Source organism: Buceros rhinoceros, unplaced genomic scaffold (assembly GCF_000710305.1).
Source record: "Buceros rhinoceros silvestris isolate BGI_N320 unplaced genomic scaffold, ASM71030v1 scaffold11025, whole genome shotgun sequence".
In the NCBI taxonomy this organism is placed as follows: Eukaryota; Metazoa; Chordata; class Aves; order Bucerotiformes; family Bucerotidae; genus Buceros; species Buceros rhinoceros.
The window spans coordinates 1-14,289 of NW_010412286.1; the positions used below are offsets into that span (position 1 = coordinate 1).

Genomic DNA, 14,289 nt, shown 5'->3' on the forward strand with positions numbered 1-14,289 from the left:
GGAGCTAGTGCGGGAGTCAGAGGACCGGCGGTACAGAGGAGAGAGGAGCTCCCTCCAGAAGGGGTGGTTCAGGGGAGGGGGACGCTGCTGCTAGGGCCGGGCGAGAAGCCGCGTTCGGAAGGAAAGGTTGGGGAACAGGCAGGCTGTATGTAAATGTATGGTGCGTGTTCCTTTGTCGTCTGCTGCGCCGAGAGTGAGAATGTGAAGGAGAAACTGGGGACTGGCAGACAGAGCTGGGACTGCTCTGCCTGGAGAAGGGAAGGCTCAGCAATTGTCACGAATGTGTACAAGTACCTGAAGGGAGAATGCGAAGAGGATGGAGCCAGGCTCTTCTCAGTGATGCTCGTAGAAGTTGTGGGCGCTCCGCCTTTGGAGATATTCAAAAGCTGTCTGAACGTGGTCCTGGGTGACCAACTCTGGGTGGCCCTGCCTGAGCAGGGGAGCTTAGACCAGATGGCTCTTCAGAGAGCTCTGCAAGCCTCAGCATCAACGTGTATGTGCACATACATACAGTATGTGTGGTAATAACATCAAAAAAAACCCCCTTCCTCACCCGTTTTGAGAACATCTTTTTTCTGTTGACTCTGCCTTAGGTGTGAGGCAACGTACAAGAAGGACTGATTCATGAAGTATTGTCTGTCTTTTTGTAAAATTAAGCTGTCCTCTGGAGGATTTTTGTATATAAAACTAAATTTATAGAGTAAAAATATTTTTTAAAAAAATTTAAAGCTTTATAAACATCTCTAAAACTTCCATGTAAATATTTTTCAGATTGTGATGGTCCTTTTCAAGCAACTCAGCTGTGGAATAGTATTATTCATGCTCTTCACAGGCAGGTGGAAATCAAAAGGCGTAGACAACATCTGAAAACATACAAAAACTGTTTCACCGGCTCAAATGCTGTTGATGTGGTACTGAGCCATCTTATGCAAAGCATGTACCTAAGCTGCAATGATATTTCTCGGCTGAAAGGAGCCCGTGTGTGCCAGGCATTGATGGATCACAAGGTGTTTGAGCCAGTTGGAGCAAAGCTTCTCTTATTCAAGAATGAGAAAGAAACAGAGTTTGAAGACTCAAACGCTAGTCTCTATAGATTTGTAAACAGCAGTCTTACTCCTCTTCCCAGAAAGAATGAAGACAATGAGAGTTTATCACCTGAGCAAAGCTGCAAACAGAAGACAAAAAGACGTTCCAAGTGAGTTACTGTGAACTGTTCTGGTTTCTTTGTTTGTTTGTTTTGTTTTAAAGTTTAGGTGGGTAAACTAGATGAAGTTATGTCTATCTAACCCTGGTATTGGAGATTATTGAAAACTACCTGCTCATTTTGAGAAATGTCATGCCTAACTTGATAGTTAATATTTTTTGATGGTGTTAAACAGCTTTGATCTGTTCTTTGTTATTTAGAATACAGTCTGGCACAGCAGCATAAGCCTAGGAATCATTTTGGTTTGCAATTAATTGTTCTGGAATCTAAGAATTAGCAAGAATGAGCTACTTGCTGGAAGTTGGTTAAAGAAATAGAACTAATAAACAATGTTTGGAATCAATATCCTTGTTCTTTCCACAAAGCAGGTTTGGATGATTGGTTTTCTAGTAGCAGGATAGACCCCAGATACAATGAAGCCCTAAAGTCTTGATTTAACGGCAATTTAGAAAGCAACGAAAAGATAAATGTGTCCTGATCGTTTTTATTATACATCTAATTTTTTCCCCTCCCTAAGCAGATCGAACTGTGAAACAACGCTTTCAAACCCCTTAGCATTAGAAGCAGCTGATAGAAAGAGGGTAGAGGAGCTTCTTCAATCGATAAATGTTCATGCATCTTTACCTCCAAAGATCATGGTTAATGAACCAACTCATCTGCTTTCAAAAAATGGTGAGGATTGAATTTTTTGTTTTAAAAGTTTTCACTGTGTCTGCGTGGGGTGAACACCTCCTTTTTGATAAGCCCTGTCCTAAATTTAACATGTCACTAATGAAAAAACAGCTGAGTGCTAAGTAGGTACATGCTTATAGTAAGTAAACTGTAGGAAACAAAACAGGATTAAGCTTTTGCAGGATGGGGCTATTCCATTTATGCAAATACCACTTCAGAAGGAAATAGGGTTTAAGATTAAGTGAATTTGTATGATATGATTCCTTTGAATCTTTTCTTGTATGTATAGGGCAGAATATTACTAATTCTAATATGATAGGGGAGACAGATGTTCTCTTTAAAGCCTTTTTTCTTAGCATTCTTCTTTTGATCCCTCTTCCCCAACACAGTAAGATCACACTATGCTGTTACCTTGTTTTCTCTGAATACTTAAAACATTCTTGAGTAAAACCAAAGATTAGTCTTTTACATAAGATCTTATTTCTGAGATTTGTTTGTTTGTTTATGGTATCAGTAATAGATGATGTCTGGAAACAGCAAACTCTGCTACGACTGCTGCAGTTAATTGATGTTCCGCTTCTAGAAGGTATCTTGGTGTCTTCAGTGAAGACAAAACCAGACTGTTTCAGCAAAGAAGAAGACCTGATTATCTCAAATACTTTCCTGGACAGAGAGGTTACATGTAGCTTAAACTTGCCTGAGTAAGTTATACATCTGTAAAATTGATATGTTAGTAAATGCTTCATTTTACTCTTGATCAAAGGTTTGTGTTAAAGGAACAAAATAGACACCGTTATACTTGTAGATGGGGTGGCATTAATGTACTTTTTTCCACAAAAAGTATATATAGGTTTAGAATTGGACATTTGAGGATAGTAAGTAAACATTAAAGTTTTAACCTCAAGTGTTGAAAACACTCCTAGTTTCTAGACATTTCATTCTTAGGTCTCTATAACATACGTTAGAACTTGAAAAAATTTATTCTGAGGCTTTTTGTTTGTTTGGCACAGTTCCCAGTGGTGGTGCTGTAAAGATATAACGTCAATAAGGCATCTATTGTTAGCAACAGAAAAGAAGCAGCTAAGCTGTAGCCCTGAAGAATGCCTATATCATGAGAATATAAAAGTGAAAGTGGCTGCATGTCATCAGTGCTCCTTTCCTTAAATGTTCTCTTATTTTTATAGTGTTCCTGTTGATTACTCTTGGGCTGAGCTCTATCTTAGCATGTACTTTTAATGAATATGTCAAAGCATGTGTCTCTCGTGTGCATGTCTTAGGCGCTGCTTATTTCTGTCAAATCAATACAGTTTTTATCTGCTTGGGAGATTGAGGTCGATCGATCTGAATACCTAAAGAGACTCGCTCTTACAGTTTTCGTGAACTCTTGCTTTAGGGAGAAATTGTTAATATTTTTACATATGTTTAGAGTTTTATATAAGCTAATGAAACTCCTGGTTCCAAACTAAGTTTATTGCTGAATAACATCTTACTTAACTCCACGGGTTTTTCTTCCCAGTACAGCTTAATGAGCACTGTTTCTTTGGTGCTTTATATTTCTTTTGTACTTGATTCTTGGGTGATTGGTGGGTTTGTGTCTCTTGGAATGTCTCATATGTGGTGCTTACTCTGTATTGTTCTGCATTAAGTGTCTCTAACATTTGGGTCTTTGGTTATGTATCAGATGAGTGTTAAGAAAATTAAATACTTGCTTCATTATTTTACAATTACTTAAGTGGGGCACTGGAGTAACATTTTGTAGACACTATCTTATTTAGGTCTGGCTTATAGCATGCTTGAGAAATGGAAAATTCCAGGTATGAAGAACAGCCACCAGTATTACAAGTAGTTGTAGGACTAATTGCCCCCAATATGAAGGTGGGAAAGTAAGCATAATTTATATCTCAAACTTTCTGTCTTCAGTTTTCAAGTATTGTCACGTTATGCTTGAAAAAATCAAATACCTGCTCTGCATGTCAGTACTTAAAAACTGTAACCAAATGCTGCTTGCAGTGATTGTACTGCTTGTGGGATCATAACTAAAGGGAGGTCCTGGTCCTGTGTTTACTTTAACCCATTTATGCATCCAAGACTTATGCTATCTTTGTTGGCCACAGCAGTGCTAGCAAAAGCTTGTTTATCTAGCTGTCCAGCTCTGCTCTCCATGATAAAAATAAGATTTTGTGGCTTTTAAATAATTTTTGCATCTTCTCATTAGAGTTTTATTCAGTTCAAGCTATTTAATATCTAAAGAGTCAGAGAAACATAATTCTCTATCTGTGCAGCGTTCAAATATGTGACTATACCTGCATGGTTATTTCTATTTCATTTTCTTTAAATAAGAATAGGCAGAGTGTTTTAAAGTAAGTGTTAAAACTAACTTTTCCTTCTACAGGCTTGACAAATGGCTCTATGCTGCAATTGAATGCTTGGAGTATTTCCCAGACCAATTCATAGTGATGGTTGGTCAGCAGTTACCTCAAAGCACTAACAAACCCAGCAGTCTGAATACATACAAGAAGATTCTTTTTGACATTATAGTGAAGTATTATAGTCAAAAGAAGTACCCCCTTCTTGCCACTCAGGATCTCGATATTCATTCAGGAATTATAGAACTCATAGGTAAGAGCAACCTGAAACAAAAAATACAAGTGAAAGCTGTATAAAGGATGGGTTGTAATTTACTAAGCGTTAATTGACTGCTTTGTAGCACCATTTGCAATGCTATTGCTGATGCACTTTATAGGTTGGAGGGTAATGCTCAAGGTCACTAGTTGGAACCTCTTCTCAAGTCAAGGACAAATTTTAAAGTTAAATCAAGTTGCTTAGGGCCTGGTCCAGATGAATTTTCAAAGTCTGCAAGGATAGAGATTCCCCAGCCTCTGTGCGTGACCTGTTTCAATGTGTGTATGTATATAACTACTCTCACTGTGAACATTTCTTACTGCTAGTCAGAATTTCCCTTATTGCTACTTGTGACTAATAATATAAAAATAAAGTCATTGCTGTGAAGTATTCCCTTGTTAAGGTTTTGTAAGTTCTGGACTTGGGGTTTTTTTTAAGTAGTAGAAGTTATTTAAAATTATAAAAAGGGCTGTTGAGATTGTGTTTCAGGCTGTGATCCCCCCAAAAAAACCCTCCCTACATATGCTCACAAATAAAACAGAAGAGTTTTCTTTAAAAACAAGTGTAAGATTAATCCTGCCCTAACTAGGTGCTGTTACTTCTTCAGTTCTATTGGATTTATGGAGTCTTAACAAAAATTTCAGGTTTTAGAGAACAATGACAAACTTACTGACATAGAAGCACAGTTGGCCTGTATAAAAATTGAAGCAGGGTGGTGGATCCTGTGATGAAAACCTCATGAAAATATAAAAGGCAATATTTTTATCAGTAGTGTTTGACTAAGGGGGGAAAAAAAAATCAAATTATAATAGAAATAGTGAAAGGGAAACTATTGCAAAATTACATAACCTATCACAAAAGAGTGCTAATTTGAAATATCTGAATTAGCTACTGGTAACTTCTGCTACGTTTGCTTCAATTAAAGATGTTGTTATTCATATAAAAAATACAAAACTGATATAAAACAATATTACAGAATGTTACTGAATTAGAGAATCAAAACAGCCAAATCTGTAGGCAAGGGAGAAGACAGCAGGGAGGTGGTGGAGACCATCCCTGGAAGTGTTTAAAAGCTGTGTGGATGTGGTGCTGAGGGACATGGTTTAGGGACCCCGGCAGTGCAGAGTGAACAGTTGGACTTGATCTTAAAGGTCTTCTCCAACCAAAATGATTCTATGATAATTCTGCTGAATTACTCCAATGCTTTGGTTGCTTATAGGTCTTTTTCTTATCAAGTATCTATCTGCTTGATCTAAATTATGTGACCTGTTAATGTCCAGGGCTCTTCTGCTTTCTTATTCTTGCTTTAATTTTATCATCTTTCCAGCCTGAGTTAGTCTCTCCCAAAAGCAGTTTCTAAAGCTTTCTTTCTTTTTCATGAAGTGGTAGCCATAATTTTATCATTAGGAAATAATTCTGTGTTCTGGGGTCTTCAGCTGTGTTCTGGCTCATACTAGATCGCTGTTAGGAGATTGTGCTTAACTATGTTACAACTGTTTTTCCCTCTCAGTGCTATGGAATAGATTATGGTCATCAGTGCAGAATAACTTGGATTCTATTAGTAATTTTCAAGTAGAATCCAGTGCTGTTAACCTTACTTTGTTAAAGTGCTGATGTTCTGACTCTAGTGCAAAAAGGAGCTCAAATTAACTATGAACATCTACATATTTGAAATACTTTCAAAATTATTTTGAAAAGCTGCAGTTAGCTAAAGTACAACTTCTTTTTGTTACCAATGTGTATACATTTATAACTGTATTTTCTTCAGTTGTTAAACAGTTTGGCTGGTTATACAGATCTGTTGTGAAGTCCAACAAGTTGCAGTGTTTGTTGCCTTTAAAACAGACAGACCTAGAGTGCTTATGTTGCGGATTAATGAAGTTGGTCAAACTAGTCCATGTGTTTATTGAACCTTTTTACACTGGAACTTTTATTTTCTGTATTCTTCTAAAGTAACTCAGTAAAGCTTTAATCACAGATTAGAGAAACTCTTAATCTTTTTCCTCTAGAAATTACTTACCTTCCTGTCTTCATATCGACACTTTTACCTGAGTTGATCATGTCCTTTTGCAATTCTTTCCTGCTTTTTTGACTGCCTTTCCTTTGGAAAAGGGACACTTGCCCTTCTAGTGTTTTTTAAGCAAAGGTTGTTTTGAATGGCTTGTGGTACAGCCCTGAAAGTCCTGGATTATTTCTTGTAAATAACTTCTGTTCCAGTAGTAGGATAGAAGATCATACATAGATTCTATTCTTGTACCTGCCCTCATCTTCCTCTTGCCCTAAGGAAGTTACTTGGCTTTTTGGTATTTCCTTGCTTTCAGAGTGAAAATAACTAGAATTATCATCTAAAGCAGTTTTTATTGGAGGTTATTTGCACCTTAGCACATTTCCTTGAGAAATGTATGAACTAATGGCTTAAAAAGGCAGGGGTGGAGACCAGCCAATCAGCAACAAAAACACAGAAAAACAAAATACCTCCACATAAAAGAGAAAGTTAATCGTTCAGCAAATTAATTACTTGGAGATGAATCCTGGAATATGATACAAGATGTGTAAACATGAGCAGTGCAAACATCACTTCAATGCTTGCACATTTTACACAACATAGTGATGTTGTGTGTATATCGTCCTAGTACATCTGTTCCCTGACTAGCTACGGAACAAAGGTTTTAAGCTTGTAGTGATTAAATGCTGTATGGAGTCTTGTGAAAAGGTTTTAGAAGTCACTGAGATAACCTGCTTGGTTTAGAAGGAACCTCGCCAAATGGCATTAATATTGGAATTTGAGTATGTATTCTTGACTCTGAAAATGAACAGTTGCACTGGATATGCTGTTTTACTCCATTGCAGAAAAAGGAAAAACAGATCAAGCTCTAGAGGCATCACAGCTTTATTTAAAATTATTAGCACCAAATATCCGGGAAGAACTACATAGACTCCTGACATTTGTAGCCATTGCATCTGAATCTGAGGGCTACAAATTACAAAAACAAGTAAGTATCTATTATATTTAGCATGGGAAATAGCACTTTCCTATGGTAAAGCTAACTTTGTTTTTTCAATAGTTAGAAGTTTCTGTTTTCATGTTTCCAATGTGATTAGTTTTAAAACAAATCTCAAGATGTTCTTCCCGCGGATACAATCCTGTTACACTTAGTCTTTGCTGACTCATTGCAAGTAAATCTAATGCCAAATCTGAGTTGTTCTTTTTCTAGTTTGATAACAGATCAGTGATCATCAAGACTTGCACTAAATTCATCTTACAAAATAAGACATTGTCAAAACCACAGGCAGAACTGCTGACTCAGTTTCTGATAGACAATCACTCTGAGCTCTCCAAGGTAACATTTTCCTTACATTGGCTTTGCCATTTTAAATATTAAATGCCATGAAGTGCCTTTTTGGAGATGAGAGGTCTGAGGAGCAGAGTTTAATGTTCCATCTGTTGCAGTTTAACGGTACAGCCAAGTAGGGCAAGAAGCTATTTCAGACTATGGAGGATAGCTTTTTGAGAGCTTGCAATTCTTTATAATATTCTTTATTTACTTGCATTATTTGTGTTAAATATTTGAAGAAATTTTTAAAGAGGTCTCTCTTCTGATAGCTGCCTACTAAATTTTTAGGCTTCTTGGTGTCTTTCTCCTTTAGAAGTTAGCTGACATACTCTGAATGATATATGAGATGTACACTGGGCCCCAGAGCATGCCGTGTACAGCTTCGACAACTTTTAAGAGTTCCTTTTGGTATTTTGAAATGTTAACTTCTAAATTAAGGAAAATAAATAGAAACACAAAATGAAACGACCTTTCTATTTAACTTGATCAGTTATGTAAATATACAGATGTATTTTATAGTCTCTTTCTTTTATGTACTATCATATTGTCATATATATATAAAGATACAAAAAGATGTCCCAGACTCTGTATTGACTTTCTGAATCAAACCAGTGCATTAAAGTTGCGATGCTTCGCTACTGTTCTCCGCAACTATAAAGTTCCTCATTAAAACACTAGATAGAACTAATTATCTCAGCTGCTGAAAGATAGCTGTAAAATGCTCTAGGCTTGTAATGTCCAGGTACAAATAAACCTCACAGTAACATTGATTTGGTTTTAGTAAATTACTGTTTTTAGTTCTTATACAAACAAATTCATTTCCATTTCTGACCTCAGCTAAAGAAACATGGGAGTTTTTTATTTTCTTAATTAGCTCCAGTTTAGTTTGAAACTGTCAAGTGGTTACTGTGAGGTTTTCTATGTGTTAATATACAGCCAAACACAATTTTTTTTCTATTATTAGAGGTTCTGACACAAGGATTAGGGCTTTGATTCATGACTAGAGATGGATCTGACAAATGAGGTGTCTGCTGCTTCACAGCAGTGACGGCAGAGTGGATGATGGTTCAGTCTTTCACAACTGCAGTTGAGAGCCTTTTGTATTTTGTCTAAGCTGAAACCAGTTCAAGGTCTACAGTACAGTATTTCCCATAGTTCAGTGGAAAAAACATCTAGAACATCTTATCTCTTATTTCTTTGGCCAGAAATATCAGAAATAAACATATGTATGTGTTTTAGTGGAGATTTTTGAGAGATTTTGAATGCGTGCTTAAATAAATACAGGTGTAGATTATTCTGCAATTAATTATGTGGTTTTTAAATTGATCATCTGAAAGTTTTAGATTCTCAAAATACAGAAGCATTGAATTTGTGACTTTTTCTTTGTTGGATTATATTTTCAGACTCCTTTAACTCTTCTGGAACTAACTAGTAGGAGGCTTGAGAGTTTGCTCAAAGGACAAGATCCAGATACCGATTCAGGTACGTGATGTGATACACATTTTTATAAAACCTTTCTATACAAATCAATTTATCACCAGTTGACTATAGTTTTGCATAGACTGTGTTCTTTCACTTTATTAGAAGTGAAGCATTAAAGCGCCTAGTGGCTAATTCACCAAATAATTAAATTATCTCTATAAGCAGAACACTAACCTCAGAATATTAGAGAACAAGGATTCTAGTTATCTAGCTTGAACACACTGCAAAATTATTTTTACTGAATAATTACTTCTGGAGAAATTAATGCAAAATATGCTTCCTGAAGTGACCTGCTTATAATTTGGTTTGTGAATTTGATGTGATTTTTATATTTAGGAACAGCATTCTTGCATTTCTGCCACAAGACACCCAAAAATTCCCATAGAACTCGGTAGTTTGATGTTCTAATAGATGTCTTGAACTCGGACCTTGATTGTGTAGTGTTTTGAAGAACTACTCTGGCTAAGTGCGAAGTTTATTCAGAGCTTAAGACTTACAGAAGGGTAGTGTAGCCGTTTGACACTTGGTGTCTCTATGGGATTAGTGTTTTCCAGCTCATTTCTTTTAGGAGCTAACATTCCATCTGGCCTTGCTGCCAAAAATATCTTTCAGCACTGTGATTTAAAAGGGTTGGCTTAAATAATTGAATTTCTCTCTGACTCTTTAGCTTCTGTCTTCTGTGTTGCCAGTGCATTAGGGAACTGAATAATACTGTAAGTTCTTGTGCTGTTTAACGCTGTATTTAATAAAGCAGACTACTGTCTGAGAAGTAGTTTTGGTACAGAGTCTTCTACCTTCTGTGTTGGGTTCTGGAATGTGCCCAATTTGCTTCCAGTTTAGTGTTCTGAGTATCACATATGGTGTAGCCAAAGAAGGCAAAGATTAGCAATGGAGGAAGGAGTTGCCTGTCTGCAGAACTGCTGGAGTCTGTGTGGTCTCCGTTAGCACACTGGACAGACAGCTGAAGTACAAACCCCCCTGCTATATTCTCCCTAGTAAGTTTTGGAGTTTCTATCTGTAAATGCAAATAGATTCCATCTACTCGTTGAAATAAATGGTTTGATCTGAACATAAGCTCTCCAGCATGCTATATTCCTGTTTTCGTGGGTGCCTCATATGCTAGTATCATTTTCCCTTTCCGTATGAGACGGGAGGAAAACCTTTCCTGAGAGCTACTGAGCATTCCTAGCAGGTGAAGTTCTGAAGTGCAGGTGAGGGGCTGGAGGACCCTGATAAAAAAGGAGTTCAGTCTATTGCAAGAACGTAATCATTATGTCTGCTGGAAATAAACATTCCTAAAAACACTGAGGGAACTCTAGGGGGTTGTTTTTAATCTAGTAAGCCTCTTGAAACCACTGGTCTGAAGGATCAGCCCTGAAGTTTTAAGAGTTGATCTCTTTGCCAGAAGTTGTTAAGCCTTCCCTTTTGAAAGAGCTAAGTTTTCTTGATCTGGCTCTACTAAACCATAAAAAGTATTTCGCATTTGGTGTTTGGTAGTGTCATTGTAGGAGAAGGGAAGGACAGGTCCACGTGAAAATTCAGGCAGCTCATGTTATTTCCACTCTGTGAAGCATTAAGAAGATGGTATTTGTACAGGAGTAGTAAGAATTTTTTCCTCTTTAGGCAATTGACATTTGTTCAACCAGCTTCTCACTAATGTGTAAAGTAGCTGAATGCCTGTCTTGCCTCAGGCCAGACCTCACCTGTCCAGTGATGGGACTTGAATCCTTGCATGGCAGTTCTTTAGGTTCACAACATTTGTATGCCTAAATAGTGCTTAAGCTCTGTGTCTCAGACTCCAGTTCCTTGCTCTGCTCTCTCACCCTGAACCTGCTGCCTGTTACATCACCTCTGCTTCTGGTGCCCAAACCATGCTGAGCTGTATAGACTCCTAGACGTTCTTGAATTGTATTTCTGAATTCAGAGGTGTGGTTCAGAGGCAACTGTTTCTCACAAGTATTTATTCACTTGGATTATATACTCGGCCTTGCTATGGATCTGATTCATTCACAGGGAATACCTGGATTGTGACAACCTCAAGGTGCCATTCTTGTCATGTGGCATTCTTCATTATGGCTTCTGTTTGAAAGAACTACACTATTTGTTGTCTCTTTGTCTTGCAGTCCAGTTTGCAGTACAAAATCATCTGTGATATTGCAATTGTAACACTGTTTTACAATTTTATTTTTGCAATTTAATGTTTAGATGTTCATCCGTGCTCAGTGGAGGGACGTATGCTCCACGTTGTTTGTAGAGAATTGTAATCATATCTGAGTTGGAATATCAATATGCCTGTGCATCTGATCATATTTTTAAATCAGGCTCTTATGTGATGCATTAAACTTAATCTGAACCTCTGATTTCTTACAAAGGCTTCACCTTCTGTCAGCGCGTGACAACTACAGAATATGAAGATCAAAAACAACAGACAAATCAGTATCTCCTCGCATTGGTTCAAGAGATGGACAGTGACCCTACTGTTCCTTTGAAGCAGAAGAAGAAATTAATTAAAGAATTCCGAAAATATCATTCTCTCATCTATTGTAGTGGTTGTAAAACTACATGTGAATTTTGTACTCTAAATGGTTAGACATCAATACAGCCATTTTTTAATTCTTTTATTTTAAAAGGGGCATGCATATGAGAATTGCTGATGATACAAACTATTTTCTTCTTAGATCCTTGCATCTTCAGTTACAGGAAAACTACAACTATCAAAACTACTATGGTGCTAAAAAGCATTATTTCTAATTAATGGCTCTTAAGCAAAATGTACTTAATTACTTTTAAGTTAGGAATAACGGCACATTGCTTGTGCTGCGTTGAGTTCAGGGCTTGATACTTTTTTCCTTCTGTCCCATGACCCCATGGCTTTGTACCTACATTCAGGGCTGTGCTTTGGTTGATAACCAGTAAGGCTTTTAATCTTTTCCATCTGTAGTTCATAATCTAACTGTAATCTGTTCTTAAACTGCAGCTTGTGACTCCTATGAGGAGAAGTGTACAAAGTGCGTCAACAATGTTAGGAGCTGGATAGTGGGTTTTGAATACGTGGCAGGCAAGGTTCATTGGGCAGGGGAGCTGCGGGTGTTTGCAATCAGTAATTACAGCCTGTTACTCCTTCCCCACTCTGGCAGAATGAGCTGTGGCTGATCTGGAAATTATGCAAAAGCAAGTAAAAAAAAATTTTGAAAAAAATAAAAAAATAATCTTGTTTTAGATCTTTTGGCGTACTTAAGCAGTTTATTTTAACATGAGGATACTCTGACAGAGTCCAGTTATTTGTCAAAGATACTGTGATAGCGTTTATGAATTCACAGGGCAAAGCTAGGAAGCCCATTGGCCTGTCTTGACACATTGATAGTTAACTGTACGTTGGCAAGGAAATGTTAATTCAAATCATTAAATAAATATGCAATATAATGTTATAGGAGTTAAATTACTTCTTCCATCCTCCTGGCAGACATATGATCATGTATTGAACATAGAAACGTGGAATTGGGATTGCAAAGATCTCCACTTTAGTGCCACTGCCCAGCACAAAGTGGAGTCCATTCAGGCAGGCTGCTCAGGCCCTTTTCCACTTGAGTTATCTCCACAGACAGAGATGCCACAACCTCTCAGGTGAGCCTGGTCCAGAGTTTGACCAGCCTTATAGTATTTAAAATAAATAAACCCACTTCACATATAGGTAGAATTTCTTGCATTTCAGCTTGTGTCCATTGCCTCCTGTCCTTTCACTGGACACTACTGAGATGTCTGGCTCAGTCTTCCTTACTCCCTCCCCTGAGCCTTCTCAAGGCTAAACAATGACAGCTCTGTTGGCCTTTGTGTGACAAATGCTCTAACCCCTTTGCATTTTCATGGCACCTTTCCTGGACTACCTCCACTATGACAATGACTTTTGATTGTGAATATGCTTCTTTAGGTATCTACATCCTCAGCTCCTCTTCAAATTTGTGGTCGTTACCAGGATATCAAAGCTTTCTGAAAACAAGTGCTGTGTGTGGTGTTTTTTTCTTTTTTTCCCTTTCATAAGTGGAAATGGTTACACTATTAGATATAACCACACATACAGGTAATAGTTTTGTGTTAACTTGCATATTTCAAGTAGCCCTTTTTAAATGACCTGGCCCTATTAGAAGTTAGGGAATGTAGTTGAAATCTGTCTACACATCCATGTTTATGCATTTGTTAGTCAACAGTGACTGTCCAATGTAAATTAAAGAATTTCTGGAGGAGGGAAAAAGACCAAGTTTCACCTTTCTTGAGGTGAATGCCTTAATGACTAGACTACAGGACCACATATTCTTTTTCTAGCTCCATGTGTGGATTTTGGTTATTCTCCCAGAAAAGAGAGCATGTACAGCAGTAGGTTATTCAGAATATTAAACAGTAGATTATTTCCTGATTAAGTTCATCTGGTGTAAGTAATGGGAGAAAGGACATTTAGCTGGGTTTGGTTTGGTTTTTTTTTCCTCTCTCCAGACCCTTTGCTGGGTTTCCCTGAGAATACTGAACCCAGCAACAGGGAGGGGTGATGACATAGTAATTTGTAGCTAGATGGACTGGCAACTGCTTTGGGAAAAACTGTTTTTAAAAAACTGAGTTCTTGCACTTTGTGACTGGATTAGAATTTTCTTGTGCTAATTTAAAGATTATAATAAAACACTGCATAAAAAGTGATGAATCAATCTCTCATTTCATAGTTCTTTCATAAGGAAGAGGCAGCTCAGTGTGTGTGGAACTAGGTATCAGACAGAAAGGAAATGCTTTGAGTGGATAGCAGGAGTTTATAACTGACCGGTGCTTTTCCTCAGTTCATGGGATAAGAAGTCAAGACTGATCTAGTTCTGTAAAGGAAAGGAAGAGCTCTTGAGAGACCTGTTATTCACCTACCCTGACAGGAAGATCTACTAATTTTTAATCTTCTATGGAAAGAAATGTGGTGTGTAAGGGCCTGTTGAACAGAAC

The 14,289-nt window shown here is 37.5% G+C and overlaps 1 protein-coding gene across 1 annotated transcript; it reads left to right on the forward strand.

Annotated features, from left to right (window-relative positions):
• The first annotated feature begins 153 nt into the window (after nucleotides 1-153).
• DEPDC4 (DEP domain containing 4) lies at nucleotides 154-11,905 on the forward strand. The gene is made up of 11 exons (XM_010136336.1): nucleotides 154-493; nucleotides 772-1,107; nucleotides 1,166-1,199; nucleotides 1,613-1,630; nucleotides 1,725-1,876; nucleotides 2,397-2,577; nucleotides 4,269-4,495; nucleotides 7,349-7,491; nucleotides 7,714-7,839; nucleotides 9,237-9,315; nucleotides 11,688-11,905. The coding sequence occupies exons 1-11, from the start codon at nucleotides 154-156 to the stop codon at nucleotides 11,903-11,905; spliced, it is 1,854 nt and encodes a 617-aa protein (XP_010134638.1).
• The last annotated feature ends 2,384 nt before the right edge of the window (nucleotides 11,906-14,289 follow it).

Excerpts from the sequence above, each read along its gene's own strand:
- DEPDC4 (XM_010136336.1), top strand. The coding sequence starts at position 154 with ATGTATGGTGCGTGTTCCTTTGTCGTCTGCTGCGCCGAGAGTGAGAAT. Across the intron at positions 494-771 it reads GCAAGCCTCAGCATCAACGT|ATTGTGATGGTCCTTTTCAA; the intron begins GTATGTGCACAT and ends AATATTTTTCAG. Across the intron at positions 1,877-2,396 it reads TCATCTGCTTTCAAAAAATG|ATGATGTCTGGAAACAGCAA; the intron begins GTGAGGATTGAA and ends TATCAGTAATAG.